The 27,455-nt window shown below is 46.9% G+C and overlaps 1 protein-coding gene across 4 annotated transcripts in view; it reads right to left on the bottom strand.

Annotated features, from left to right (window-relative positions):
• Positions 1–27,455, bottom strand: part of EFR3B (EFR3 homolog B) — a 116,868-nt gene that overhangs the window by 42,100 nt on the left and 47,313 nt on the right. For all 4 annotated transcript variants that reach the window (XM_054677730.2, XM_016948158.4, XM_063789218.1 and 1 more), the window contains exons 2-4: positions 25,221–25,297; positions 23,503–23,630; positions 12,861–13,011 (exon numbers count right to left, since the gene is read on the bottom strand). In XM_054677730.2, the coding sequence (XP_054533705.1) occupies positions 12,861–13,011; positions 23,503–23,609 (258 nt within the window). In that variant the 5' untranslated portion in view covers positions 23,610–23,630; positions 25,221–25,297. The remainder of the gene's footprint in view (positions 1–12,860; positions 13,012–23,502; positions 23,631–25,220; positions 25,298–27,455) is intronic.

Genomic DNA, 27,455 nt, shown 5'->3' on the forward strand with positions numbered 1-27,455 from the left:
TCCCTGACATATTAGTTTTGAATCTTCAAAAAAAAAAAAAATTTTTTTTTTGAGACAGTCTCGCCCTGCTGCCCAAGCTGGAGTGCAGTGGCGCCATCTTGGTTTGCTGCAACCTCTGCCTCCTGGGTTCAAGCAATTCTCATGCCTCAGCCTCCCAAAAAGCTAGGATTACAGGTGCCCACCACCACACCTGGATAATTTTTGTATTTTTAGTAGAGACGGGGTTTTGCCATGTTGACCAGGCTGGTCTCAAACTCCTGGTCTCAAGCAATCTGCCTGCCTTGGCCTCCCAAAGTGCTGGGGTTACAGGCATGAGCCACCGCACCTGGCCTGTTTCCTTTTCTTTAAAATGTATTTATCACCTCCTAGGAACATGAATAAAGTCGAGAAGATTCAGAAAAGCTCCCTGAGCTCCTGGAGTAACAGGAACTGTGTGAACTCAAGGCATATTATTAGTAAGGTTCTTATTCTGAGAGGCTTAGACTTTTTATGACCCTACAGGATTCAGCACCACACAATCATTGAACAGCAGTGTTTGCTGGGGCAATGTACAAATACATTCCACTCACCACTTAAAAAACAGCACGCCATTCTTAACATGCCTGGGACTCCACTCACTGTTCTTTCCCATCCCACTTGACCAGAAAAACACATTTCAGATATGGTTGTAGTAAAGCTTATTTGCTTTCGTTTAATGCATGCCTTGTTCTGTTGGAAGCCTTCAAAATATCCGAAAGACATCACAAAGCCCAAGTTCTAGAAGAGGCTATTCATAGACATAGGAGTTTTCATCAGGAATGGCGAGGCCAGGCCCAGTTAACACCTACAGTCTAAGTAATAACAGCAGTAAATATTTCTGTGGCACTCACTGCTTAACACGTCAGTGTTAGCTGTCTCTGTGTTGTCTCTGCCTCAGTCTTGACATCATCTTCTCCTCTGTGTGTCAAATCTCCCTCTGCTTATCTCTAATAAAATGCTTGTGATTGCATTTAGACCCACCTGGAAAATCCAAGATAATCTCCCAATCTCAAATTAAGTTAGTCCTTAATTTAATCACAGCCGCCAAGACCCTGTTTCCATATAAGGTAACGTGCAGAGGTTCCAGGGATTAAGATGGAGACACCTACTGACGCATCATTTTCCAGCTGATCACAACATCCATTATCTGATACGATTTTCAGCAAACTAGTGAGTTTAGCAGAACTTGTGTTGCTCCCGTTAGAGAGATGAAAAAACTGAGGCTTAAAGGGAGCAAGTGAATTATTTCAGCTCAACCCGCTTGCGACAGGTGGAGCTGAGCCTCAGGCTTGGGAATTCTCACACTGGGTCGCATGATCTTAGCTCTTTACATTTTAATGTGTATCAGAACTACCTAGGGAGCTTGTTTAAAATACAGATTTCTGAGCCACTCCAGCCTACTGCCATCCTACTGAACAGACTCTCTAGGGGTTGGGCTTAGGTATCTGCATTTTCTTTTCTTTTCTTTTTTTTGAGACAGTATCTCACTCCTGTCACCCAGGCTGGAGTGCAGAGGCGTGATCACAGCTCACTGCAGCCTTGACTTCCTGGACTCAGGCGATTCTCCCACCTCTGCCTCCCGAGTAGCTGGAACTACAGGTATGTGCCACAACGTCCGGCTAATTTTTTATTTTGTACAGATGGGGTTTCAGTGTTGTCCAGGCTGGTCTTGAATTCCTGGGCTCAAGTGATCCACCCAGCTTGGCTTCCCAAAGTGCTGGGATTACGGGCGCGAGCCACTGCGCCCGGCCAGGTATCTGCATCCTTAAGTGCCCGCTCCCCCTACTCTGGGGCAGGGGATCTACAGGTCGCATGTACTTGGCCCAGGGTAAACTGGTCCCACAGCTATAGAAATGTTCTGAGGCAGGGTCAGGGGAAGAAAGCTCTCGCAGAACCTTGGGAAAAGCTAGGGAAGCATGTTCTTGGTCAGGGAGGTCCGTCAAGGCTGGATGGATGGACAGCCACTTCCTCTGAAGGGGAGAACTGGGGTGGTTTGGGCTTGAACCAACGGTAGCATGGCTCCATCTCTGGAGCACACTGTTTGCCCTCTGGGGCCCAGGACTGCCTAGGAGGTTGCAGACTTGAGGCTCGGGCTGTTGACCATTCCATTCCCTTTGGCTGCCAGGACTCTTGCTCTGTTAGATATTCTAGTAAGACTGCACTTAATGCCAGTCCCCGATCTCCCGTGGAGAAGCGGTGTGTGCAACAGGGCTATCAAATAAAATAAGCAACTTTTTGGTACCAGGATCTCGAGCCTCCTTAGGATCCCTTGGTTTGATAGCTTGTGGGGAGACGCTTCCCTTCCCTGAGGCTGGAAGTATGAAAGTGCAGTCGCAGCAGCCCAGCTAGGTCACCTGGCCAGGGAGCGCTGTCCGTGGGTCCCTGTTGGGGCAGCTCCTAGAGAGCCCACCCTATGTGGTTCCTGAATCTTCCAGGGGTTGACATGAGGGGGCCAAGCTGGAAATTTTGGTGACAGTGATTCAGAGGGTCTGATGGGGTTTTTCCCGGGGGCCCTGGTCAAAGGACCACACCTACTGCGTAAGTCCACCTCGGAATGTGCCAATGTCTGGCTGAGATGAGGTTGGGACCCTCGGGTTTTAGAGCGAGTAAGGCCTTTTCCCTCTTAAAGAGGCAGTGTAGTGCTATGATTACAAGAAGGGGTTTGGAGCCAGACCACATATTTGAATCCTAATTATTAGTAGGGTGATCTGGGACAAGCTTACTTGTCCCAGCTTACTTAAAGCTCCTTGTGCCTCAGTTTCCCTGTCTTTCAAATAGGGGTAACCCAAGCACCTGCCTTGTAGGCTTGGTATGACCAGCGCTCTACCTGCCTCGCCTGTCACAGTTAGGCACTGCCTCCTCATTTTCTCCCCCAGGGCATTTTTGGCCTGTCATCCATACTCCATGAATTTCCACTGGGCCCATTTACCTGTGTGACTGGTCACTATTTCTTTTTTTTTCTTTTCTTTTTTTTTTTTTTTTGAGACAGAGTCTCACTCTGTCGTCCAGGCTGGAGTGCAGTGGCGCGATCTCGGCTTGCTGCAAGCTCCGCCTCCCAGGTTCACGCCATTCTCCTGACTCAGCCTCCCGAGTAGCTGGCACTACAGGCGCCCGCCACCACGCCCGGCTAATTTTTTGTATTTTTAGTAGAGACGGGGTTTCACCGTGTTAGCCAGGATGGTCTCGATCTCCTGACCTTGTGATCCGCCTGCCTCGGCCTCCCAAAGTGCTGGGATTACAGGCGTGAGCCCCCGCGCCCGGCCTGGTCACTATTTCTTTAAATCCATAATACAGCAGGAACTCCTATCTGTTTCACCCCTACAACTGAGAACTCAGACTTTACAGATGACTTTTATTAAAATGCGAGTTCTAATGCATGAGATCATGAAAGATCATGGTTTTTTGTTTGTTTGGTTGGTTATTTGGTTTTTTTTTTGTTTGTTTTTAAGATATAGCAATGATGAGGAAAGTCGCCATAGCAACAAACTGAAGATTTCGAACATGTGACATTTCAAAGGCCGGGGGCACTGCTAGGGCCACCCTTTCAAGATCAAAGTTTCAGCTTTTTATATACAACAAAGGGCAGCAAGCTTGCTGGAGTGATCACCCACCCTGTAGTATAGGCAGCTAGGAGGCAAAATGGTGTGAAAACTGAGGGTTACTAAGGGTCAATAGAGAGTAAAAGCTCCAAAGATTGGCCTTGCAGGAACAGCTCTCTCCCGGTCTTATCACAGGCCAAGTCTCTCCAAACAGAAGATAGCCATTCCCTCTTCTATAGGTGTGCCTTCTGAACCAACCAACTTCCTGCTGTCAGTGACAGAACTATAGTTAAAAATACTGGGCATACATAAAACACAACTTTCTCACAGTTCAAGGACTGAAGGCCTTTTTGCTGCATTTACCTACAAAGAGAAAGGAGAACTGCTTCTTTGCTTCACTAGACTTAATCTGGGTAGAAAAATCAGCACCAAAGAACATTGCCCAAATTTAAGACAAGTCCTAGCTGGAAAGCAGATCTTGCCAACCACATGGTTTTGAGTTTACCGTTGCCTGTCCCTTTCTCCCCACTGTCCTTGTTTATAGCAATTCCCTAGAGCAGTTTTCACTGTAGCCAGAGGCACAGTCCATCCCATCTTAACTTGATCATGTCCTGCCAACCTCCTGACTACCAGCCAAGGCATAGTAATTCCCCAGATCTATGACATACTCTCCTGTCCACCCACATTACACAGTCCCTCCTTCAAGACTCTTTGCAAAACTGGCTGTGGTTTTAAGGACTCCTGGGAAAGTCTAGTCCTTGCTGGCCCCAGGACACCATCCCTGCTGGCCCTGGGCAGCCCCATCTGCTGGACTCCAAGGACTGCACTCAGGAAGCACAGACCTCGGGGAACACCAGCTGGCTGCCTCTGCTCTCAGAGCCTGTCCCTACCTGGGGCTAAGCCCCATGCCTTGGGCCGTTCCACTGGCCTTGGTCTCTAGCAGTGCTGATTTTTGAACCAAAGTGCTGAAAATTGGGGCATATCTAGTTGACAGGTGACAGTTAAAACCACAAGAGTTGATGAAATTGTCCAGGGGCAGCATATCCAGTGAGAAGAGGGTAGAGCACAGAGCCTAGGAGACCACAGACACTCAGGGGGATGAGGAAAAAGAGAATTATTTGAAGGACACTGTCTTGGCTTCCTGTGGCTGCTGTAACAAGTTACCACAATTTAGTGGCTTAAAACAGCACACGCTTATTATCTGAGTTCTGGAGCTCAGAAGTCTGCAATAGTTCTGCATGGCTGCATTCCTTCTGGGGGTTCTGGGGAACATTCATTTCCTCAGGCTTTCCAGCTTCCAGAAGCCACCTCCATCCTTTGGCTTGTGCCCCCTTCTCTATCTTCAAAGCCAGCAGCAGGGCATCTTCAGATCTCTTTGTCTCTGTCCCTCTGCTTCCATCATCACGTCCCCTTCTGTCCGACTCTGATCCTCCTGCGTCCCTCTTATAATGACCCTTGAGATTATATCAGGCCCACCTGGATTATCCAGGATAATCTCCCCCAGCTCGAGATTCTTAACTTGATCACATCTGCAAAGTCCCTTTTGTCATATAAGGTGGCATTCACAGGTTCCAGGGATTAGGACATAGGCAACCGTGGGATGGGGGCATCATTCAGCCTACCACAGAAACTAAGCAGGGCACATCCGGTGGGAAGAGGTGGAGTGACAGGCCTGAGGAAGTGAAGGGAGTGTGAACAAGGGTGGGATCCCAGGGAGAAATGGGCGTGATCCCAGGGAGAAATGGGCACGATCCCAGGGAGAAATGCCACCAAAAGATAAAAACATGAGGGGCAAGGTGGGTGGGGAGTGGGTTATTTTCATGGTTTCCACAGATTCTAACTGCAAAGATAAAAATGTAATTTTACAATGGAGAGGGGTGGCTGGCCACACCCTAGGCCGGGATCACACTTGGCATCTGTAAAGGTGGGACACAGACGTTTGTGCCTCCTGCTGTGATACCCGGTATAGCAACCCAAAACCCCCATGAAGTATTATAGCCGAAAGTAGTTACCTGCATCCAATCAAATTTCCAGATCTAATTTCAGTTTGCAGGAAATACAAGAGACAGGAGAGTCAGATAAGTGACACCGCAGCAAAGAACCAGACAAATCCAGAATGGAGGGCATTCTACAAAGCAACTGACCTGCCCTCTTCAAAAAGTCAATGTCATGAATAAAAGAGGGGCAGAGAGAGGTTGCGAAGCTGCTAAGAGAGTTAAGGGATGTAGAAAACAAATAAATAGTCTTTACTAAGTTCTGATTTGAAAAAGGATAGCAATGCAGACAACGGGGGAAAATTAGGGAAATCTGGATTTAGACGACATATTAAAATAAGATCAGGGAATGACTGTTGATTCTGTCAGGCAAGCTAATGGCATTTTGTAGTTATGCAGGAGAACGTAATTTTTTTGTTTTTCTCTTGTTTATTAATTTAATTTATTTCTACACTGCAAGAGACTTGAACTTGTGTTTAGATTGAGGGAAGGAATCAAAGCAAGGCAAAGGGTGGAGATGGGGAAGGGGCAGAAAGAATGGATGCAGGGAGGCTCCAGAGGGGCTGGGAACCCTTTGGAGAGGAAGAAGATGGGCACAGGAAGTGGAAGAAGCCCCCTGGGACAGCCCCCATTTCCTGAGTGGGAGAAGAAGGCAAAGGCATCTTGAGACTGAAGAAGCTGATTTGGGAGGGGAGTTTAGGGGAAAATGGAAGGTTTGTAAGGATCACTTGGAGGATGTGAGAGGAGGCTGCCTGAAAGCCCAGCCAGGTAAACTCCTAACGCACATATGTGTAGAGGCCCCAACCCACAGGCTGTGTGGTTTTCTGAGGTGGGGGCATTAGGGTAGAGAAGGCCGGGTGGCTGTGCAGGCCCTGGGAGGGTAAGGCAGGTGGACAGAGGGTGTCCCGAGGGCCCCGGAGGGTGGCAGAGGAAGGGAGTCTCAGCAAGAGCTGGAGCTTGGAACGAAACGAGGAGACCCAGGGAGGTGAGATCTCGTGAGGGGCAGGGGAGCAAGGAAGCAAGATGGGGGGGAACAGGGTGCTGCACAGCCTGAGTCACAAGGAGGGACGTCTCCAGGATCCCCATGACCCTGGCCTGCCACAGGGGAGCCGCCCTCCCCCCAACCTGCTGGGTGACTCGCTTTGCACCAGCCTCCGAGTGGGCTTGGTTTGAGGTTGTGGCACAGTAAAAGCAAAAACGCCTGTGTGCCATTGACTCTGGGTTACTCAGAGTACAACTTTTAAAAAAATTGAAGTAAAATTCACATAACATAAAATTAGCCATTTTAAAGTGCCCAATTCAGCGGCATTTAATCCATTCACAATGTTTTGCAACCAAAACATTTTCCTCACCCCAAAAGGAAACCCTATACCACTCAGCAGTCCCTCCCCATTCCTCTCTCCCCCTTCACCTGGCAAACACAAATCTACTTCCTGTCTCTACAGATTTACCTAATTGAATATCTCATATAAATGGGACGATAAATAGGTGCCTTTTTGGTTGTTTCTACCTTTCAGCTCTTGTGAATAGTGTTGCTATGAACAATTGTGTACAACTATTTGTTTGAGAACCTGTTGTTAATTATTTTGGGTATATACCCGGCAGAATTGCTGGGCCATATAATTCCATATGTTGAACTTTTTGAGGAAGCACCAAACTATTTTCCAAAGGCGCTGCACCATTTTACATTTCCACCAGCAAGTATGATGGTTCCGGTTTCCACACATCCTTGCAAACATTTGCCATCTTTTGTGTGTGGGACTGTGTTTTTAATTGCCATCTTAGGGGGTGTGAAGTGGTGTCTTGTTGTGGTTTTGATTTGTATTTCCTTAATGATTAGCGATGTTAAGGATCTTTTCATGTGCTTCTTGCCATTTGTATATCTTTTTTGTGAAAATATCTATGAGAGTTCTTTGCCCGTTTTTAATTAGGTTTTTTTTTTGTTGTTAAGTCTTAAGAATTATTTGTATATTCTGGTTATGGAACCCTTATTAGATATATGATTGGTAAATATTTTCTCCCTTTCTGTGGGTTATCTTTTTACTGTCTGATTGTGTCCTTTGGTGCATACAAGTTTTAATTTTAATTTAATTTTATTTTTTATTTTTTTTGAGACAGTCTTACTTTGTCATCCAGGCTGGAGTGCAGTGGAGCGATCTCGGCTCACTGCAACCTTCGCCTCCTGGGTTCAAGCAATTCTCCCACCTCAGCCTCCCAAGTAGCTGGGATTACAGCTCCCAAGTAGCACCACCACACCCCGGCTGAATTTTGTATTTTTAGTAGAGATGGGGTTTCATAATGTTGGCCAGGCTGGTCTGGAACTCCTGACCTCAAGCGATCCACCCACCTCGGCCTCCCAAAGTGCTGGGATTATAAGAATAAGCCACTGCGCCCAGACAAAGTTTTAAATTTTGACGAAGTCCAATTTATCTACGTTGTTTCTATAATTGCTTTTGCTTTTGATATCATATCTAAGAATCCATTGCCAAGTCCAAGATCATAAAGACTTATCCCTATAGTTTCTTCTAAGAGTCTTATAGTTTTAGCTCTTACATTTAAGGCTTTGATCTATTTTGAGTTAATTTTTGTGTGTGGTGTGAAATAGAAGTGAAAGTATAAACTTTCAATCTATGAATCTTCATAATATTTTACCGTTTGTATACACTAGGCTAATATATTAGATTGTTTATGTAGAGGATCTTGGCATCATCAGATTTAATATTTTTAGTTTATCATTAGTAAGTGCCCTTAAAAAATCAGGACATGTGGTGATTGACACTGTCCTCAAGACATGCATCTGGACCCATCATGCAATGAGGCAGGTGTGCAGAAGTGAATCCCCAGTAAGTAAGGAGCTTAGCTGGCCCTGACTCCCCCACCTTCTCCTGGCGTTTCCAGTCCCTCATCATGATCCAAAGCCCAGGTATTCTCATTAAGGGCTGGAAAGCATCGCTTAAATTTTCACTGGGCATGGTGGCTCACACCTGTAATCCCAGCACTTTGGGAGGCCGAGGCAGGTGGATCACTTGAGGTCAAGAGTTTGAGAAGAGCCTGGCCAACATGGTGAAACCCCGTCCCTACTAAAAATACAAAAACTAGCCAGGCATGGTGGTGCACGCCTGTAATCCCAGCTATTCGGGAGGCTGAGGCCTTGAACCCGGGAGGCGGAGGTTGCAGCGAGCCAAGATGGCACCACTGCACTCCAGACTGGGCAACAGAGGGAGACCCCATCTCAAAAATAAAAATAAAATAAAAAATGAAGAACAAGAAGAAAGTAAAAAAAAAAAAAAAGCTCACTTAAATTTTTAAAGTTGTACTTTACTGCATGTAATGTACAGGAGTGGTATTAGCTAATTTGGATTTTGTGACAAGTCTCTGGACAACTTCATCCTTGGGGTAATCAAGCACAAGCTGTATGAATATCTATCTGGAATGAGGGAAGCAAGGGAGGGATATGGAGAGGGAGAGAAGAAAGAAAGAATAAAAGAAGGAAAGGAGGGAAGGAATCCTACACAGGCTTAAGACTAGAACGGGTCAGTAGTTCCCAGACCTAAATGGCATCACATGGGAAGCAAAAATATAGAGACTCCCAGGTCTCCTCTCCAGAGATGCGGGCCTGGTTGTCTGGTTGAGCCCTGGGAATCGGTAGGTTTCCAAAGCTCATTGGTCTGAGGTGGGGACCTTGAAGGGGGTATGGTTTCTGAAGAGACGTTCTACAGAGGGGAGATTTGTGCTATGCCAATTCAGGGAGCAAAACCAGGTCTGAGGGAAAAGCTACAGGGAGGCAGAGTGGGCTCAGGGTGAGGCTTTTTCTTGACTTCTCACCCACAAGGCCGGGGGCTGCCTTGTGATAGACTAAGTCTGGTCATGGGGGCTATCTGCACAGAGGCTGGGTGCCACACTTTGGAATCAAGGGCCCAGTGAGGGGCTTCTGACCTTGCCACCCCCCAGATTCTAGGGAGAATATTAATAGATGCACAGGGGCCTAAAGAATCACTGTCTAAAGCCAGCGCTCTAGCTGTGTGAGCACAGACAAATCATCTCGCTTCTTGGGGTCCCATCTCTACACTGAGAAATCCAACAAAATGAGGGGTTACAATGAGCTTGATTCATTTTGCTTTCTCTTCCTTTTTCTCCTTCCCTTTCTTTTGATTTCCTGGCAGCAAAACCTTTTATCCAAATAAAATGCTGCAAACTTCCATACAAACAATGGAAAGGACCGGGCGTGGTAGCTCACACCTGTAATCTCAGCATTTTGGGAGGCCAAGGCAGGTGGATCACTTGAGGTCAGGAGTTCGAGACCAGCCTGGCCAACACAGTGAAACCCTGTCTCTACCAAAAATACAAAAAATTAACTGGGGCCAGACACTGTAGCTCATGCCTGTAATCCCAGCACTTTGGGAGGCCGAGGCAGGCGGATCACTTGACATCAGGAGTTCGAGACCAGCCTGACCAACATGGTGAAACCCTGTCTCCCTTAGTTGGGTGTGGTGGCAGGCGCCTATAATCCCAGTTACTCGGGAGGCTTTGGCAGGAGAATCACTTGAACCTGGGAGGTAGAGGTTGCAGTGAGCCAAGATTGTGCCACTGCATTCCAGCCTGGGCAACAGAGTGAGACTCTATCTCAAAAAAAAAAAAAATTAGCTGGGCATGGTGGCACACACCTCTAATCCTAGCTACTGGAGAGGCTGAAGTAGAAGAATCACTTGAACCTCGGAGGCGGAGGTTGCAGTGAGCCGAGATCATGCCAGTGCACTCCATCCGGGGTGACACAGCGAGGCTCTGCCTCAAAAAAAAAAAAACTCCAGAGGTGGCTACTGGATGAAGTAGCAGTAAAGGGCCTAGAGACTTCTATTCCTCCTCTCCTAGGCCCCCTTTCCCCTCACAAAGCCCTGAATCCCTGTGAAGACCTGTTTGGAACTTCCGGGCTAGACGCTAAGATAATGTCATGCATTAGCATGCTAGCAGGTCTAAAACGATGAGGAGCAAAAGGACACTCTTCTCAGGAAGGCTCAAGAAGGTCTGGGCGCAGAGAGCTGGAAAGAGCATCAGACAGGGACAGCAAGAGAAAAGGCTGCCTTCCAAGCTGCACTCTGGAGCTACTGCAAATATTTGACTTAACTCACTGACAATAGCTTGTCCTTATATCATCTTCATTGTCTGCAGCATAGCAATCATTAGTCAGCTTGCTCTCTGGCTGATGCGATGATTCACTGCGATGGGGAATTTGCAGGACACTGAATTTTTCATGCTGTAGCTGACAAAACACCTACCCTGGGCTAGGATTTCCTGTGGGGGAAGCTAGAGGTGGTGGCCACCTGCTTCCAGTGGCCCCCACGGATGCATGGTGGCTGGTTCATTTTCCATTCAGATGTTCTCTTCTAGGCTGTAGTTATCTTAAACAGGACAACTAAAACAGTATCTGAAGCTGTTGCCAGGGCAACTTGACAAAGGACTTTCCCCTCAGTTAGTATATGTGTAATGTGTCAAAGGCAGCTGGCTCCCAGGGAGAGGAAAGAGAAGGGAATCTGTATAGGTTGCTACTCTTGGTCCTTGGAAGGAAAGTTGGAAGACTCTCTTCTGGTTAAATCAACTTATGTAGAACAGGAAAGCAGCTCTGACCCATGCCATAAAAATTCAGATTGAGGGCTGGGCGTGGTGGCTCACGCCTGTAATTCCAGCACTTTGGGAGGCTGAGGCGGGTGAATCACTTGAGCCCAGGAGTTTAAGACCAGCCTGGACAACATGGTGAAACCCCGTCTCTTCTAAAAACAAATATTAGCCAGGTGTGGTGGTGCATGCCTATAATCCCAGCTACTTGGGAGGCTGAAGCAAGAGAATTACTTGAACCCAGGAGGCGGAGGTTGCAGTGAGCCGAGATTGTGCCACTGCACTCCAGCCTAGGTGACAGAGCGAGGCTCAGTCTAAAAAAATAAAATAAAATAAAATAATAAAAATTCAGGTTGGAAGGCTAAGGGGCAAACCTTAAACTTTTGTGATACCTGCAGATAGATAAAAGCTTCACTTAAGATCTGTAAAATAGTTGTATCTAAGCTGCATGAAGACCTGGAGCTTAAAGTATGTCCGAAAGGGGAAGGAATGGGAGAGACAGCAAGATATTAAAGACAACCAGGGCGTAGGAGTATGTTTAAATGCACACAAGAAGCAGGGAATTTCTGACATATCTGATAGCTCTTCTCTAACAAAATCATACTCTCCCACGACCGCAGCCATTTGCACTGAGACCAGCATTAGCTTGGAGGACTAACAGAGACCAAGCTGAACCTGCTCATGGTACTGATGAAAAGACTGAGGCCCATAAAAGGTAACCTGCTCAACGATTCACAGCGAGGGAAGGGCAGAACTAAGCCAGAAGCCCCGTGTCCTGCTTCCCCGTGGTCTTTCCTCTGATCTGGTACCTTTGTCCTGGGGACATCACTTTACTCTATCTTTGAAAGAGGCATAACCTGGACAGCTTTCAAGGTATGCCCCCATAGCGTGCTGAGTGGTGAGAGCCCTGGGTTCTTCCTGCCCTCAAAAGAAAGCCTCTGTTTCCATCGATTTTTATATCTATTGGGGGCCCCACTTAAAATTATTTGAGGGGAAAAATTCTATTAGTAAAAACAGTTTGGAGATCATCAATCTAACGCTAAACACATTAGATGGTGTTAATGGTTACACAACTTTGTGAATACACTGAAACCACATTTTTTGTTGTTGTTGTTTGTTTGTTTTTTGAGATGGAGTCTCTGTCACCCAGGTTGGAGTGCAGTGGCATGATCTCGACTCACCGCAACCTCTGCTTCCTGGGTTCAAGTGATTTTCCTGCCTCAGCCTCCCAAGTAGCTGGGATCGGATTACAGGTGTGTGCCATGACATCCGGCTAATTTTTTTGTTTTTTTTGTATTTTTAGTAGAGATGGGGTTTTGCCATGTTGGCCAGGCTGGTCTCAAACTCCTTACCTCAAGTGATCCACCTGCCTTGGTCTCCCAAAGTGCTGGTATTACAAGTGTGAGCCACTGTGCCTGGCCACCACGGGGTTTAAAATGGGATGCTTGAAAGTGGTGAATTTTATTTTTAAAAATTATTTTATTATATATCTATATAAATTATATATTTGTTTAAATTAAAAAATGAAAGGGCCCTTTGTTCACACAAAGGGAGACCCTAAAACAAGCAGTGTGTCACACTTAGGGTTGGGAACCAAGAAGGAACAGAACATGACAGTGCCGACCCCGAGGTCTCCCTCTCCCCTGCCACCCCCCAGGATGCGGCTGGGAGACCTGGAGCCCCCTGGGCCGCTCCTTACCGAGTTGGTGCCGAGGATCTGCAGGTTGGGTTTCTCTGACTCCAGCAGCTTGGCCACCATCTTGAGGAAGCTCTCCACGAAGAGGTTGATGCTCTGGCAGTGGCAGGCCATGAGCAGCTGGTCCAAAGCCTCCATAGCAATGCACACGTACCTGGGGAGGGCAGCACATGCCGTCACTGGCCACGCCCCTGCCACCCCATGGCCCAACCAGGGCATGCAAGGTGTCAGTGTGGTGACCTGGGCAATGCAGCATCCGGGTAATGAGGCTCCCCCACAGGCTGCCAACGTCTGGATAGCCTTTCCAACAAGTGTCTGCTCTGGCCCAGAACTGAGTCAGAATGAATTAGGGCTGGAAGGAAGCCTAGAGACCAACTCATCCAGCCCCTCCTTTTACAGATTAAGAACAGGACGACGGATGAGATAGAGCATTTCATGAGTCAACACAAAGAGCAAGATTGATGCTCACAATAGCAAACTCTAAGTCTAAACTCTATGAGGTCGGGGAATTATCCAATCCAAGTCAAGAAGTATTTATTGAGTGCCCACTGTGGAAAGGCTCTGTCCTAGACAGTGCAGGGGGTGTAAGGATGAAGAAGGCAGTCATTCAACTTAATGAGCTGAGATAAATACATAGATATTCCTTTAAAGAGAAAATAAATCCTACAAGAAAATCATGCATGATGGCCCATGAGGTTTCCAAGGATGGAGAGAGATGGCTCGAGTGGGGAGGAAGTCAAGATCTTTATGAAGAATCTGAGACAGGCCTGAGGACCAGCTTTAAGGAATAGAAAATTTGCAGGTATTGTGTTTGAAAGCCTCAGAAGTTCCATGATAAAGTACTATGCAAGCAATATGGTTGGCAGCATTACTATGTTTGGATGATACTTCTTACTTAGGGAATAAGACAGACAAGATGGACACAGAATAATTTTTTTTTTTCCTCCTTATGAGGAATGTTCCCTATGTTAACTAAGTCTTTAAATTACTTAAACAATTCCTCTGAAGTCTAAAGCCTGAGTGAACAACTTCGGAAACTAGGAATACACAACATCCAATAGCAAAGAGCCAAGTCCTCTCACTAGATGACTGACAACTAGTATGGTTTGGCTCCGCGTCCCCACCCGAATCTCACCTTGAATTGTAATAATCCCCACGTGTCAAGGGGGGCACCAGGTGGAGATAATTGAATCATGGGGGCGGTTTTCCCCATACTGTTCTTGTGATAGTGTGTTCTCATGAGATCTGATGGTTTTATAAGGGGCTTCCCCCTTCACTCAGCTCTCATTCTCTCCCCTGCTGCCATGTGAAGAGGTGACTTTCGCTATGATTGTAAGTTTCCTGAGGCCTCCCCAGCCCTGCAGAACTGTGTGAGTCAATTAAACCTCTTTTCTTTATAAATTACCCAGTCTTGGGTATTTCTTCATAGCAGCATGAGAATGGACTAATATAATGAAATAAAATGTCAACCTGAAGCCTAATAACCTCTATCCCCTATTCACAATTCTACTCTCAGGAGAAGCAAAAAAGAGGGCCATGCCATCTCCTACCTCCAGCTCCTCAACCCCTGAAGATAACAATCTCATGTGTTATTCTTGCTGTTCTCTCCTCTGTGCTAAATATACCCAAGCTCTCCCAAACTAGCCTTTACAGGACAACCGAATTATCTTAGTCGTCTTCTTCAATGCTTCTCATAAATCCCAAGAAAAATGCCAAGAATCAAATTCCTAATGAGAAGGAGAAAGGCACCTCTAAGCTCAAACTCCAAATTTGTTCCAAGAGTATGACATAACTAGTAATGTCTACATCATAAAACATACATCTTTCACTTACAAAGCATTTACATTCTAAAGAAAGAGAGGTTTTGTTTTTTGTTTTTGTTTTGTTTTGTTTTGAACTTCTAACAAGGAAGCTGCTGCAAACCTTTCAGAAATTATTCTGGTTAAAATCTTTACAGTTTCGGAGTTAAGTTTCCCGGGCAGAATGCTAGATGTCTCCCCTAAAATATGTCCCTTTGCCTTTCCCTAGAAATTCAGAATTTTAGCTGTGCATGTGGCTGCTCATTTGGGACTCCATTTCCCAGTCTCTCTTGCTGTGAGGTGAGACCACATGACTAAAACATTGCCATTAAAATGAGGGGAAGTGGCCAGGGCATGGTGGCTCACACCTGGAATCCCAACAGTTTGGGAAGCTGAGGTGGGCAGATTGCTTGAGCCAGGAGTTCAAGACAGCCTGGGCAACATGGCGAGACCCCTTCTTTATGATAAATGCAAAAATTAGCCAGGCGTGGTGGTGTATGCCTGTAATCCCAGCTACTCAAAGGCTGAAGTGGGAGGATCGCTTGAGCCTGAGAGGTCGAGGCTGCAGTGAGCCATGATTGAGCCACTGTACTCCAGCCTGGGGGACAGGGTGAGATCTTGTCTCAAAAATAAACAAACATATAAATTAATTAATTAAGAGAAAGTGATGTGAACGACATCAGCATCTGTTGATTATAAGACATGACTGCCCTCTGTGTCCTTTCTCTTTCCCTCTTCCTACCAGCTGGGAAGTGGAAACAACTGGAGACCCAGAGAGGAAAGCCATGTGCTGAAGATCCCTGAATGACCTCATGGAGCAGAGCCCACTGGCCCACTCCAGACTGATGTGAAAGAGAGGAAAAGCACTTCCATATTGCTGGAGCCACTGTCTTTTGAGTTTCTTTATACTCTAAATAGCACAAGCACCTAATAATCAGGTTTGGGAGTGCTTTAGAAACCTGATGGCACAAATAAAGGTGAATTCTGAGCAATCCAAAGCAAACCAAGTGACTGACCTCATTGGAAAGGAAAGTTAGAGCTAGAAATGTTTCCTATCCTGCTAGATGGGAGACCATTGCAAGGCTTCATGGACTCAGAGTTTGGACTCATGTGCCCATTGCAGGATGGTGATCTTTCTACTTGTAATGTCAAATCATGTGGAATAGAAAAGTACCTCCTGACACAAAGAAAATACAGGGGAGGCCGGGCGCTGTGGCTCACACCTGTAATCCCAGCACTTTGGGAGGCCGAGGCGGGCAGATCACGAGGTCAGGAGATTGAGACCATCCTGGCTAACACAGTGAAACACCGTCTCTACTAAAAATACAAAAAATTAGCCGGGCGCGGTGGCAGGTGCCTGTAGTTCCAGCTACTCGGGAGGCTGAGGCAGGAGAATGGTGTGAACTCAGGAGGCAGAGCTTGCAGTGAGCCGAGATAGCGCCACTGCACTCCGGCCTGGGCAAAAGAGTGAGACTCCGTCTCAAAAAAAAGAAAATACAGGGGAGGTAAAGTAAGCAGAAAACTGTAAAGCCTAATGGGGTGCCCAGGAATCAGGTCAATGTTCCCTAAGTCAAAATAAAGTAGCAGCAAAGCTGTCATCACGGGATTTTAAAATGTTAAAGGTGCCCAAAACTCTAAAGTCAGGTTCACATGCCGTAAATGTAATAAAGGATGAATTAAAAGATTCGTTCTTCTTTATGTCTTGACCTAAATCATATCCATCATTGAATGTTAGGCAGATATTTAAAAAAAAAAATTTTTTTTTGAGATGGAGTTTTGCTCTCGTTGCTTAGGCTGGAGTGCAATGGCGCAATCTCGGCTCACTACAACCTCTGCCTCCCAGGTTCAAGCGATTCTCCTGCCTTAGCCTCCTAGGTAGCTGGGATTACAGGCGCCCACCACCATGCCTGGCTAATTTTTTGTATTTTTTGTAGAGATGGGGTTTCACCATGTTGACCAGGTTGGTCTTGAACTCCTGACCTCAGGTGACCCACCCACCTCGGCCTCCCAAAGTGCTGGGATTACAGGTGTGAGCCACTGCACCCAGCCTATTTAAAAATTCTTGATTAGCTAGTCTTCATCTTTTTTTTTTTTTTTTTAAACAAAGTTTGGGTGAACAGAAAGCACAGGGAGGATGACTATAGGACAATTTCAGGAGCTCTTTCAAGGCTACAACTCAAGGCTCCATGATACCTCCTGGGACAGCTACCCACTTTCAGATATTGCACAGTCAGACTGCCTCAGACATGAGCTAGCTTTGCAAATCCAAACATAAAAAAAATTAACAGCAGTCATGACTTCTAAATTTTTTTAAAGACATCAGCCATTTCTTACGTACCTTTGAGCTAACTTCTATACCAAGCAACCAGAAAATTAAACAGCCTTTAAATGCTGACATTTTCTTTTCCACTTTTATAAAATGTTTATTTCTTTTATCTAGAATAGCCGCGTCAACTATTATTAAATGATTCTTTAATGATATTAAATAAAAGTATTATCGAATAGTTGTCTCTGGGCCCACCCACATATGGATCAAGGTGTGCTCTATCCACAGAATGTCTTTCAAATACAAAGGCAGCCTTGGCTCTTTGAGCTCCTCTGGTGAATGGGAGCCATGCCTACCATTCCTCCTTGCTCCCAGGACAGCCATTCCTGGCTCTGCAGCCTCACCCTTCAGAGACCATCACAATCACCATCCAGGAAACCTGCTGTGCCTTGCAGACCCAGTCCCAGCATGTTTCAGGTCCACTGTGTAGAGACTGAATTCTGCAGGGTTTGGGAAGCAGACTGGGCTGGAGCCCTTCCAAAGGGGACAGGCTTTCCCTGCAGAGAGACCTGGACACCTTCAGGCAGCCAAGCATGGCGGGTAGGAAATGAGGGCAGGCAGCATGGGATTCTCTTCCCTTATGAATCATCCCAGCGTCCTTCTGTATGAAGGGATCTGCAGCATTTCACCATTATTACAGTGTTTACATGACGTAAAGGAAGGGGTGGGGTTGGGCAAGAGAAGAAACTCAAGGCCTCGCGAGCCCCAGGGCTTAGATTACTGCTTTTCCTCTTCCTGAAAAAAATTCCAGAAATTCCTGATATGGAAAAACCATCCTTTGCAACAGAAAAAAAAAAAAAAAAAAAAAAAAATTGGCTACTTACCAGGAGTGGAAAGTGGAAAATTTCCATTTTGGTAGAAGGTGAAAATTATGGTAGAAGTGAAACTGAAAAGTAAAGAAGTATAAGGCCCAGTTCTTTGAACACATGATCCTTTGTTCCTCATCTCTGATCCCAATAGTAAGGATGGAATGTTTATAATTATGAACTTGAGCTTTTCAAAGCATCTTACATAATTCGAAGTCAATGGGACCTTGGAAGCCCCGAGTCTAATGCTCTCCATGTTTGTGCTATTTTATTGTAATCTTCTCGAGTGTGTCTAATCTGTTACACACTCAAAAGGAATAGAGCCTGGGATCCCCGGGTCAGAAGATTACTACCAGCAGAGATCTGATCTGGGGCGGGTGTCCTGGAAGGGGTACAAAGTCATAACAGGTCTGAGAATCTGAACTGGCCTAAGAAAGGAGGAGTGGGGAGTAAAGTCTGGGAACCAGGCTTAGTTGGAGAGGAAAGGCAGATACAGGGTCAGGGATTAGGGTCAGCAGGCAGGATGAGGGAGGCAGCTTTAGTAGGGCCAGTCATTTGCGCAAGAATCGCTCAAGAGCAGTGGCCTGCACAAAGAACCTCTTGTTCCAGGCAGTTTGAGTGCATTTGGTCAGCCCACTCCTAGACAGAATATTCTGGGTTTTAGGAGTCCAGATGTAGGGAGAGAGGGCTGACCTCAGCTCAGGAAGGGAGGGATGACCCTCCTCATCTAGTAGGGGTCTGTGGTATCCCTATCTCAAGGTCAGCCATCCTCCAGTCAGGTTCAGGGTCCTTCTGGTGAATGTGTATCTCTTAGGAGTGCCGCTGGGTCAGCTCCAGGGCCAGGGTCCTCAGATTAGAGAAGCTCAACTCTCTGGCATGGCCATCTCCATCCGCCAGGGCTTGGTCCTGGCTGGGTGAGAGCTCCAGGCACTGGGGATCCTGACGGCATCTTATATGGCATTCTGCACCCATCAATGCTCAGGGGTCACTGTCGACTGAGCGAGTCTTACCCAGCACTGCTGTTCCCTCCCCTGCTCTCCCTTAGTTTCTAGGGGACTTACTCGCATTGGAGTTGAACTGGAAGGGAAATGTAAAGAGAAGGGAAAATAGAAGGACTGCATGGTTTTTGCTGCTCTGCACATCACTGCCCATCATATTGCATGCCCATGAACGATGCCTTGAAATTCACATCTCATCCTCTCTCTGCCCACATTGGGCTGCCCACCACCGTCCCCATGCTAAACACCTATGAGCCAGAGTCCACACACAACTGAAATGGGGTGACAATGTGGGGAGGCAGTGGGGCAGATGAGGGTGGTTCTGCCCCTGGGTCCAGCATCCAAGGTTCATGTCCATATGGTCAAACCCCAAATACAGACACCTGCATCACGGCAGGTAGACACAGCCTCTCACCCTGTCTGCATGAGAATATTTTACTCTTCCAAAGCTGCCATCAGTGATGAGGAAGATAATGATGATGTATGTGGCGTTGGGTACGGAAAGACAGGGAGGGCAAAGAGAATAAGAGATCAAATCTAACAGATTTTTCTTCTCCAAATGTTTAGGAACAAAGCCCTCAGTGAGGCCTTCAGGTTTTAATTACTTAGAGGCTACAATGGCTATTTTTAACAGAATGGTACTAAATTTTAATTGCAGTTGTAAGGGCAGCAGAATGATTCTAAGTGGCTCTTCTGACTCTAGGACATTTTTTTACTGAGAGAACCATCACTGCAGAGACAGCCAGTGAAATTAGTATTAAATGTTTAATGTTGGAGCTAGCATATTAGTTTTAGGTTCAACCTAGGATCAAGTCATTTTTACTTGCTTGAGTATAATTTACAATATGTCAAGGCCCTTAATATAATCAGCATGCAGAGTAGATTTGCTCTTATTCAGGATGTAACCTCATTTTATTATATAAAATGATCACAGAAACATATTGGTTTGGATCCTGCTTTTTACACAAGGGGTGGCTTGATTTAAGATTTGCTGGTGAGGCCTGTGCTTTCTAGACCTCTCCACCCCATCAGCACCATGTACATTTCACTGTAGTTCAAGACCAGCTCCGTCTTCTCCTGCCAGGAGGAAGGGGCCTTGGACAGCAGTGGGGCTGATGGGCAGCTGCAGGGGGAGGCCCATCAAAGAGGTCAAAGTGAGAGAGGACACCAGAAAGACCCACAGAGCCAGCCGGGTGGTCAGCAGTTCATGTGGAGTGGGTCTACGGCAGGTGTGGCGGGGGTGGTGGACTTGGCTGGGTTACAGGCAGGTTGTGGAAGACCCCAGAAGTCAAGCTGAGGATGCTGGGTTTTTTCTCAAAGAGCTAGGAAAGCGCAGCTTGGGGTCTGTGTGTTGAAGATCATACATAGCAGTATTAACCCAGAAGGACCAAAGCAGGAAAGACAGGGAGCAAGGAGACTATGTCCAAGGCTACTGCCATCATCTGAACGAAAAGAGAAGACCCTGGACCAGGAGAAAGGCTAGAGGAGATGAAAGTAGAGGATGGCTATGAAAGATTCCATGGAGGCCAGGTGCGGTGGCTCCCGCCTGTAATCCCAGCATTTTGGGAGGCTGAGGCAGGTGGATCACGAGGTCAGAAGTTCAAGACCAGCCTAACCAACATGGTGAAACACCGTCTCTATTAAAAACACAAAAATTAGCCAGGTGTGGTGGCACGTGCCTGTAGTCCCAGCTATTCAGGAGGCTGAGGCAGGAGAATCGCTTGAACCCAGGAGGCAGAGGTTGCAGTGAGCCAAGATCACACCAATGCACTCCAGCCTGGGCGACAGACTGAGACTCCATCTCAAAAAAAAAAAGACTCAGTGGGGAATGGAACCAACAGGACTGAGAACCTCTGCCTGAATCCACCCAACCCTCAGCTCCATGAGCAACGCCACCAGGAATATCTGAGTGTTCTCCTGACATTTGGTCTCTGAATTGTAGCATGATGGTTGGGGAGCAAACACAACGTGCTCTGCAGTTCGTGTTTTTTATTGTGGAAGTAACACATCCACATAAAGAATATTTAGGAAAAACGTAGAAAAAATAGATACGAAACAAAACAAAACCAAAAAACCCCAGCCCCACTGTTCATAAAATGAATACTCCTAACATATTGGTACATTCTTTTTTGTTGTTGTTTTTGAGACAGGGTCTCGCTCTGTTGCCCAGGCTGGAGTGCAGTGGTGTGATCTCAGCTCACTGCAACCTCTGCCTCCTGGGTTCAAGCGATTACCCCATCTTAGCCTCCTGAGTAGCTGGGACTATAGGTGCATGCCCCCACACCCAGCTAATTTTTGTATTTTTGATAGAGATGAGGTTTCACCATGTTGACCAGGCTGGTCTTGAATTCCTGACCTCAAGTGATCCACCCGCCTCAGCCTCCCAAAGTGCTGGGATTACAGGCATGAGCCACCGCACCTGGCCAGTATGTTCGTTTTACTGTATTTTCCAGCCATTGAGATTTGTTGTTGTTGTTGATTTTTTAACTTGATTGCAAATACTGTCTACATAATTATGGATTCTGGTTTTCATTTACTTAAAGCATTTTTCAAATTACATGGAAAGTATCTTTATAAACACAATTTTTATTGACTAGATAACATTTTATCAAATGACATACACCATAATTCACTGAAATATTCTCCTCCGACTGGACATTTTACTTCTACTTTTTCATTATTATAAATAACAAGATAACAAACATCTCTGTGTGTGAAGGTAGACTGTATTTAAGCTTGATTCCTTGGGGCCTGGCGCAGTAGCTCATGCCTGTAATCCCAACACTTTGGCAGGCTGAGGCGGGAGGATTGCTTGAGCCTGGGAGTTCCAGACCAGGCTGGGCAACATGGTGAAACTCCATTTCCACAAAAAATACAAAAAATAAGCCAGGCATGGTAGCACTCGCCTGTAGTCCCAGTTATATGGGAGGCTGAGGTGGGAGGGCGTCTTGAGCCCAGGAGGCTGAGGCTGCAGTGAGCCAAGATCATGCCACTGCACTCCAGTCTGGGTAACACAGCAAGACCTTGTCTTAAAAAAATAATAATAATAAATAAATAATAAAAAATTTGATTCTTTGGGATCAACAAATAGAAATGGAATTACTGAGTGAAAGGGCATAAGTGTTTTTAAAGCTCTTGACACATTATTTCAAAATTACTTTCTAGAGAGTTTCAACCAATTTGTACTCTTTCTAGAAAAGAATGAAAATGCTTCCCGTTTTGCCATCTATTGGTTAATACTGGAAATTATATTTCCTTTGTGATGAATTTAATAAGTTAGCATCTTAGTATTTCAGTATGCACCTTTGATCACAAGTCTGTTGAGTGTCATCCCTCGTGTGTGGCAAGCTCTCTCTCCTCTCCCGTAAGTCGCCTGTTTGTGGCTCTTGCCTCAAACCTCTTAGTGTCTCAGTTTCTCCACTCCACCCACTATTTGGTATGAGCTACTAATATATAAGTTTGAATCCTTTGTCTTAATTTTCGAATATACTTTTTTGTTGTTCGTCTCTTAAACTTTGAGTGTTTCTTTTTTCTTTTCTTTTTTTTTTTTTTTTTTTGAGACAGTCTCAATCTGTCTCCCAGGCTAGAGTGCAGTGGTGCAAACACAGCTCACTGCAGCCTTGACCTCTTGGGCTCAAGCCATCCTCCCACCTCAGCTTTCTGAGTAGCTGGGACTACAGGTGCATACCACCACGCCCAGCTAATTTTTGTTTATTTTTTGTAGAGATGGGCAGTATGTTGTCCAGGCTGGTTTTGAACTCCTGGGCTCAAGTGATCCTCCCACCTAAGCCTCCTAAAGTGCTGGGATTATAGGTATGAGCCACTGTGCCTGGTCTGAGTGTTTCTATATTGACATCAAAATATTTAAATTTTTCAACAGTTAAGTCTATTGATCAGTCACTTGCTTTAAGATTTCTTCTCTCTTTAAACATAGAAAGCCCTTCTCTTTCAGAAGATTGAAAAATATTTCACCTAAGTGTATTTTTAATGGACAAATTGCCCTTAACTCTGTCTTCTTACTAGAATGTAGATGACTCCTCCTTTGTTTTCAAGACAGTAAGTGGGATAAGGCAGGACAGGTTGGATGAGGATGGTGGTGCAATCATAGCCTTAATTTTTTTTAAGGCCCCAGACTGTATGAGGGCTTCTGTATGGAAACACAAGAGAGAATGGATGCTGGAAGAGGTGCTTGTAGGAAGCCAACACCCTTTTCTTCCCAAACCTCAGCAGCAGCATCACACTAGACCCTGCCTTTGGAAGATCACATGGGATATACTCCTTAGCCCCAGTCCCCAGTTTTCTTGGTCTATTTGATAATCTATTTCTTTTTTTTTTTTTTTCTTTTTTTTGAGACAAAATCTTACTCTGAGAGTCACCCAGGTTGGAATGCAGTGGCACAATCATGGTTCCCTGCAGCCTCGACCTTCTGGGCTCAAGTGATCCTTCTGCTTCAGCCTCCCAAGTAGCTGGCACTACAGGTGTGCACCACCACACCTGGCTAATTTTTAAATTTTTTGTAGAGATGGAATCTCACTACATTGCCCAGGTTAGTCTTGAACTTTTGGCCTCAGTGATCCTCCCACCTTGACCTCCCAAAGCGCTGGGATTACAGGCGTGAGCCACTCTGCCTGGCCATCATTTTCTTAAAAGGACCCTATGTTTAGCCTAACAATATAGTTCCTGACAATCTCTCTCCCTCTCTTCCAAACTACTTACCCATATCGATGGCGACCCACGTCACGGATGAGCCTCTCAGAGAGGTAGGCGCCAATACGATCAAGTTTTTCTGGAGCTGAGAGGGCATAGAAGGTCAGCTTCTCCATGTTGGTCTTCACCAGACCATCCTGTAGGAGAAAACAGCTTGTGCTCACTATGGCCACACTATGGCTAGACGAGTTCAAGTCTAGAGAAAAATAATAATTCGACGGAATCAACATTTACAGAGTGCCCTTTATGGATGTGCCGGAGCACATGTGGGTTTCAGGGACAGGCAGATGATTAAAACATAGTTTTAGTTATAGGCTCACGCCTATAATCCCAGCACTTTGGGAGGCTGAGGTGGGCAGATCACGAGTTTAAGACCGGCCTGGCCAACATGGTGAAACACCTGTCTTTACTAAAAATACAAAAATTAGCCAGGCATGGTGGCGAGTGCCTGTAATCCCAGCTACTCAGGAGGCTGAGGCAGGAGAATTGCTTGAACCCGGGGAGCGGAGGTTGCAGTGAGCCAAGATTGCACCATTGCACTCTAGCCTGGACGACAGAGTGAGACTCCGTCTCGGGGGGAGAAAAAGAATTGTAAGTGATACAAACGTATAAAATGTATATATGTGTGTGCATGTGTGTGGATATATATACATGAATGTATACATGTGTGTGTGTATGGGTGTGTATATATATACTGTGTGTGTGTGTGTGTGTGTGTGTGTGTAGGAATGGATGATACAGCATCATTAAAAGCCACCCAGGCCGGGTGTGGTGGCTCACGCCTGTAATCCCAGCACTTTGGGAGCCTGAGGTGGGCGGATCACAAGGTCAGGATATCGAGACCATCCTGGCCAACATGGTGAAATCCCGTCTCTGCTAAAAGTACAAAAAATTAGCTGGGCATGGTGGCACGTGCCTGTAATCCCAGCTACTCAGGAGGCTGAGGCAGAAGAATTGCTTAAACCAGGGAGTCAGAGGTTGCAGTGAGCCGAGATGGCGCCACTGCACCCCAGCCTGGCAACAGAGCGAAACTCCGTCTCAGAAAAAAAAAAGCCACCCCAAATTAAAGCATGTTGGATAGCCGGCACCAAGACACACACAGGACGAAGGCAGCTCTGCAGCTCTTAGGGAACTCTACAAAGGATGCTCCCATCAAGACAGGCCATTGGTTCCCAGAGAGCAAGTCAAGTACATCAGATCCCAATGTTTCCCAGCCCACGACCCACAAAGCAGCCTGACGGGTGGAGAGGCGGCTTGGAGGCCAGGCCCTGTGTGTGTGCCCCTAGACACCTGGCAGACACCAGAGAGTGGCAGCCAGGGGGAAAGACCTGGGCTCCTGAGCCCAACCCAAGACAGGGGAGTCTTCACACTGACCGGCAGGGAGCTACGATCACTCAAAGAGTTAGCAGCTCCAGAGGCAATCACACAGAGAGACATGCAGGAGAAAGATGTCTCGGTTGGACAGTGATGGCCACAAGCATGCCAAGACGCACTTCCAGCTGCCTTCTGCAGATCCAAATGCCCTCATCCTTCATGTCCCTAGCGGCCTCTCACCACTGCCCATGGCTGTGGCCCAGGTTCTAGTTTCTCTGGGAAGCCTCAGTGCCCAGGGACCCTGAGAGGCCCTGCCTTCACCACCCGGCAGGAGGCCTGGCTTCCAAGCTGCCCCCGTCAGAGGCCCTGCCTGGACCATGAGAGCCACGATGCCTGCCAGAGACATGACCCACCTCGGGATCCTCAGGGAAGATGTTGTCAACCAGCCTTTTGTACCTGGGGCGTAGGGCACCACAGCAGCCACACACACCTGGAATGAGAATGGGAAGAACTGTGAGCAAAGCCTCCTGGTCAGGCCCAAGAAAGGTTGGAGCCAGGGCCAGGGCAGCCTGTGAGTGGCAGGAAACAGACAGGCTGGAATCAGACAGACCCCTCCCTTGGAGGGCTCGGGGCCTTGTCTTCCCAGAGCTGGCATCTCTCATTGTCCCCTACCCCCACACTCTAAGACATCTGCCATGTGCCATTCTGGCACCTTCATGTCTTTTGCTTGGGGGTTGGGCACAGTGCCATATGCAAGGCCAGGCCACAGGGAGCATTTTGAGGGGTGAGGCTTCGTGGGTGGGAGCTTACATAAAGGTCAGGTGCTGCGCCCGCCTACTGTGCTATTACACACACACACACACAGACACACACTCACATTTCCGGGACATGTGAGTCCCGGAGGCAGGAATATGAAACTGCCTCCTGCAGCCCAAGAATCTAACCAAGCATCCTGGGAAGATGGATACAGGTTTCGGGGGCAGGTGTTATTCCCTATCTGCCACCTCGTTTGCCCCTAACTTTCTTTATTCCCTGCTCTTCAGTCTCCCTCTATCGTCCTATCTCCTGGAGCCATTTCCATTATAGAAAGTTATGTGCAACTATGATAAAATTAACATCATCATCAACGATTCACATTTGACGATGCATCTTTAACGCAGTGTGACAGTGGAATTTGAAAACTGCGGCCTTTTAGAGTTGGGCAGGGCCTTGAGGGGCATCCGGTTTGTGGTTCTCAAATGCTGGCCCCCAGTGAGGTTTGCACCAATCTGTAGCAAAATGAAAAATCTAACAACCCTGTGGTATGTTTGTGTAAAGCTAAATTTACTCCATTGAGAAGACTGAAGTGACCTCCTCCTTCATGTTTTGGTTCTGTGAAGTGATGGTGTTAGGAAACCAGTGATAAAACAAACTGGCAAAATTAGAAGTTGGCAACTCTAGGTCTCACCATAAAAAGTTTTAATTAGTAAAGGAATAATAGCCATTGCACTTCTTCAGTCAACCTCCAAATCCACCCAGCTTCACCCCTCACTGAGGGGGCGGGCGGGCATGGAGGAGGAGAGAGGAGGACTTCAGGGAGGGCCCCGGGGGGCCTGGGAAAGTCCACCTCCTCCTCCCTCCCGCCCAGTAAGCACCCCTTCATTCTGCCAATTAAAGATGAACTCTATCTGTACAAGCGCACCACTTGAAATGCAAATGTGCCCTGGGAAGATTAAGCCTACAGGTCATTCAGAAAAGAATGAGTTCCTTCATTGGGAATTACTTTAATCACAAAAGAGGTTTACATAGGGCGGAGAAAAGAGTCTTTGGGAGTTTTGATTGGGAGGGGGATGGGGTGGGTGCCACTCGAGGAGGAAAGAGCAGTAGTTTTGGCTCTGAGGTGATTTGGGTTTGGGGATGGGCATGTCCTTAGAGTAGCCATGGGGCACCAAGAGGATGGCGGGCACCCAGGGGCAGATAACTTATTTGTGATCCCCTCCACCACCCTCAGCTTCCACCCGCCCCAGCACGGAAGGGACCAGGCAGACCAGTGGGTGGGCTGCATGCCCAGGCTCTCCAGGTTCAGCCTCCTTGCTTGACCTCGTTCCTGGCATCTCCTCACCCTCTCCCTGCCCCTGCCTGAGAAAAGGTGTTAGGGTTCTGGTTGGCATCCAGGGTTATTTCTTGTGATGGGACAGCTCCCAGGGGCCCAGTCCCCCTTCTTGGGCCTGGAAGCCCAGGGTTTAAACCTGCAGCTGCCCAGTCTTCTGCCTGGCGCAGCTGCCAGGATGTGTCTTTCCAAGGTGCCCAGGTAGCACACGCTCCATGCTCTCCCAGCAGCCTCCCTCGTCACAGTCCCTAAACCAGGAACATTGGCCCTTTTGCATTTTAAGGGAGTGAGGAAATAGAAACATGGGGAAGTTAGGACTAAAAAAATTGTAGTGTCAGTTCCTCCTTTGAAACTTTCTGAAGGGCCTGTGAGCTGAGGCCTGCGCTGGACAAAGGCCAAGCTCACAGCTGCTAGAACCCAGGCTTGTCAAGGAGAGAGCTCAATACCATCCTGGGTACTCACGGTAGAAACTTCCACACAGTGCCCCAAGGGGGCTGTGGGGTTGTCAGTGCAGCTACTCTGGCTGGAGAGGGTTCCCTGAGACATCAGGCCGGGACAG

The sequence above is a fragment of the Pan troglodytes genome, chromosome 12 (genome assembly GCF_028858775.2).
Source record: "Pan troglodytes isolate AG18354 chromosome 12, NHGRI_mPanTro3-v2.0_pri, whole genome shotgun sequence".
Classification (NCBI taxonomy): Eukaryota; Metazoa; Chordata; class Mammalia; order Primates; family Hominidae; genus Pan; species Pan troglodytes.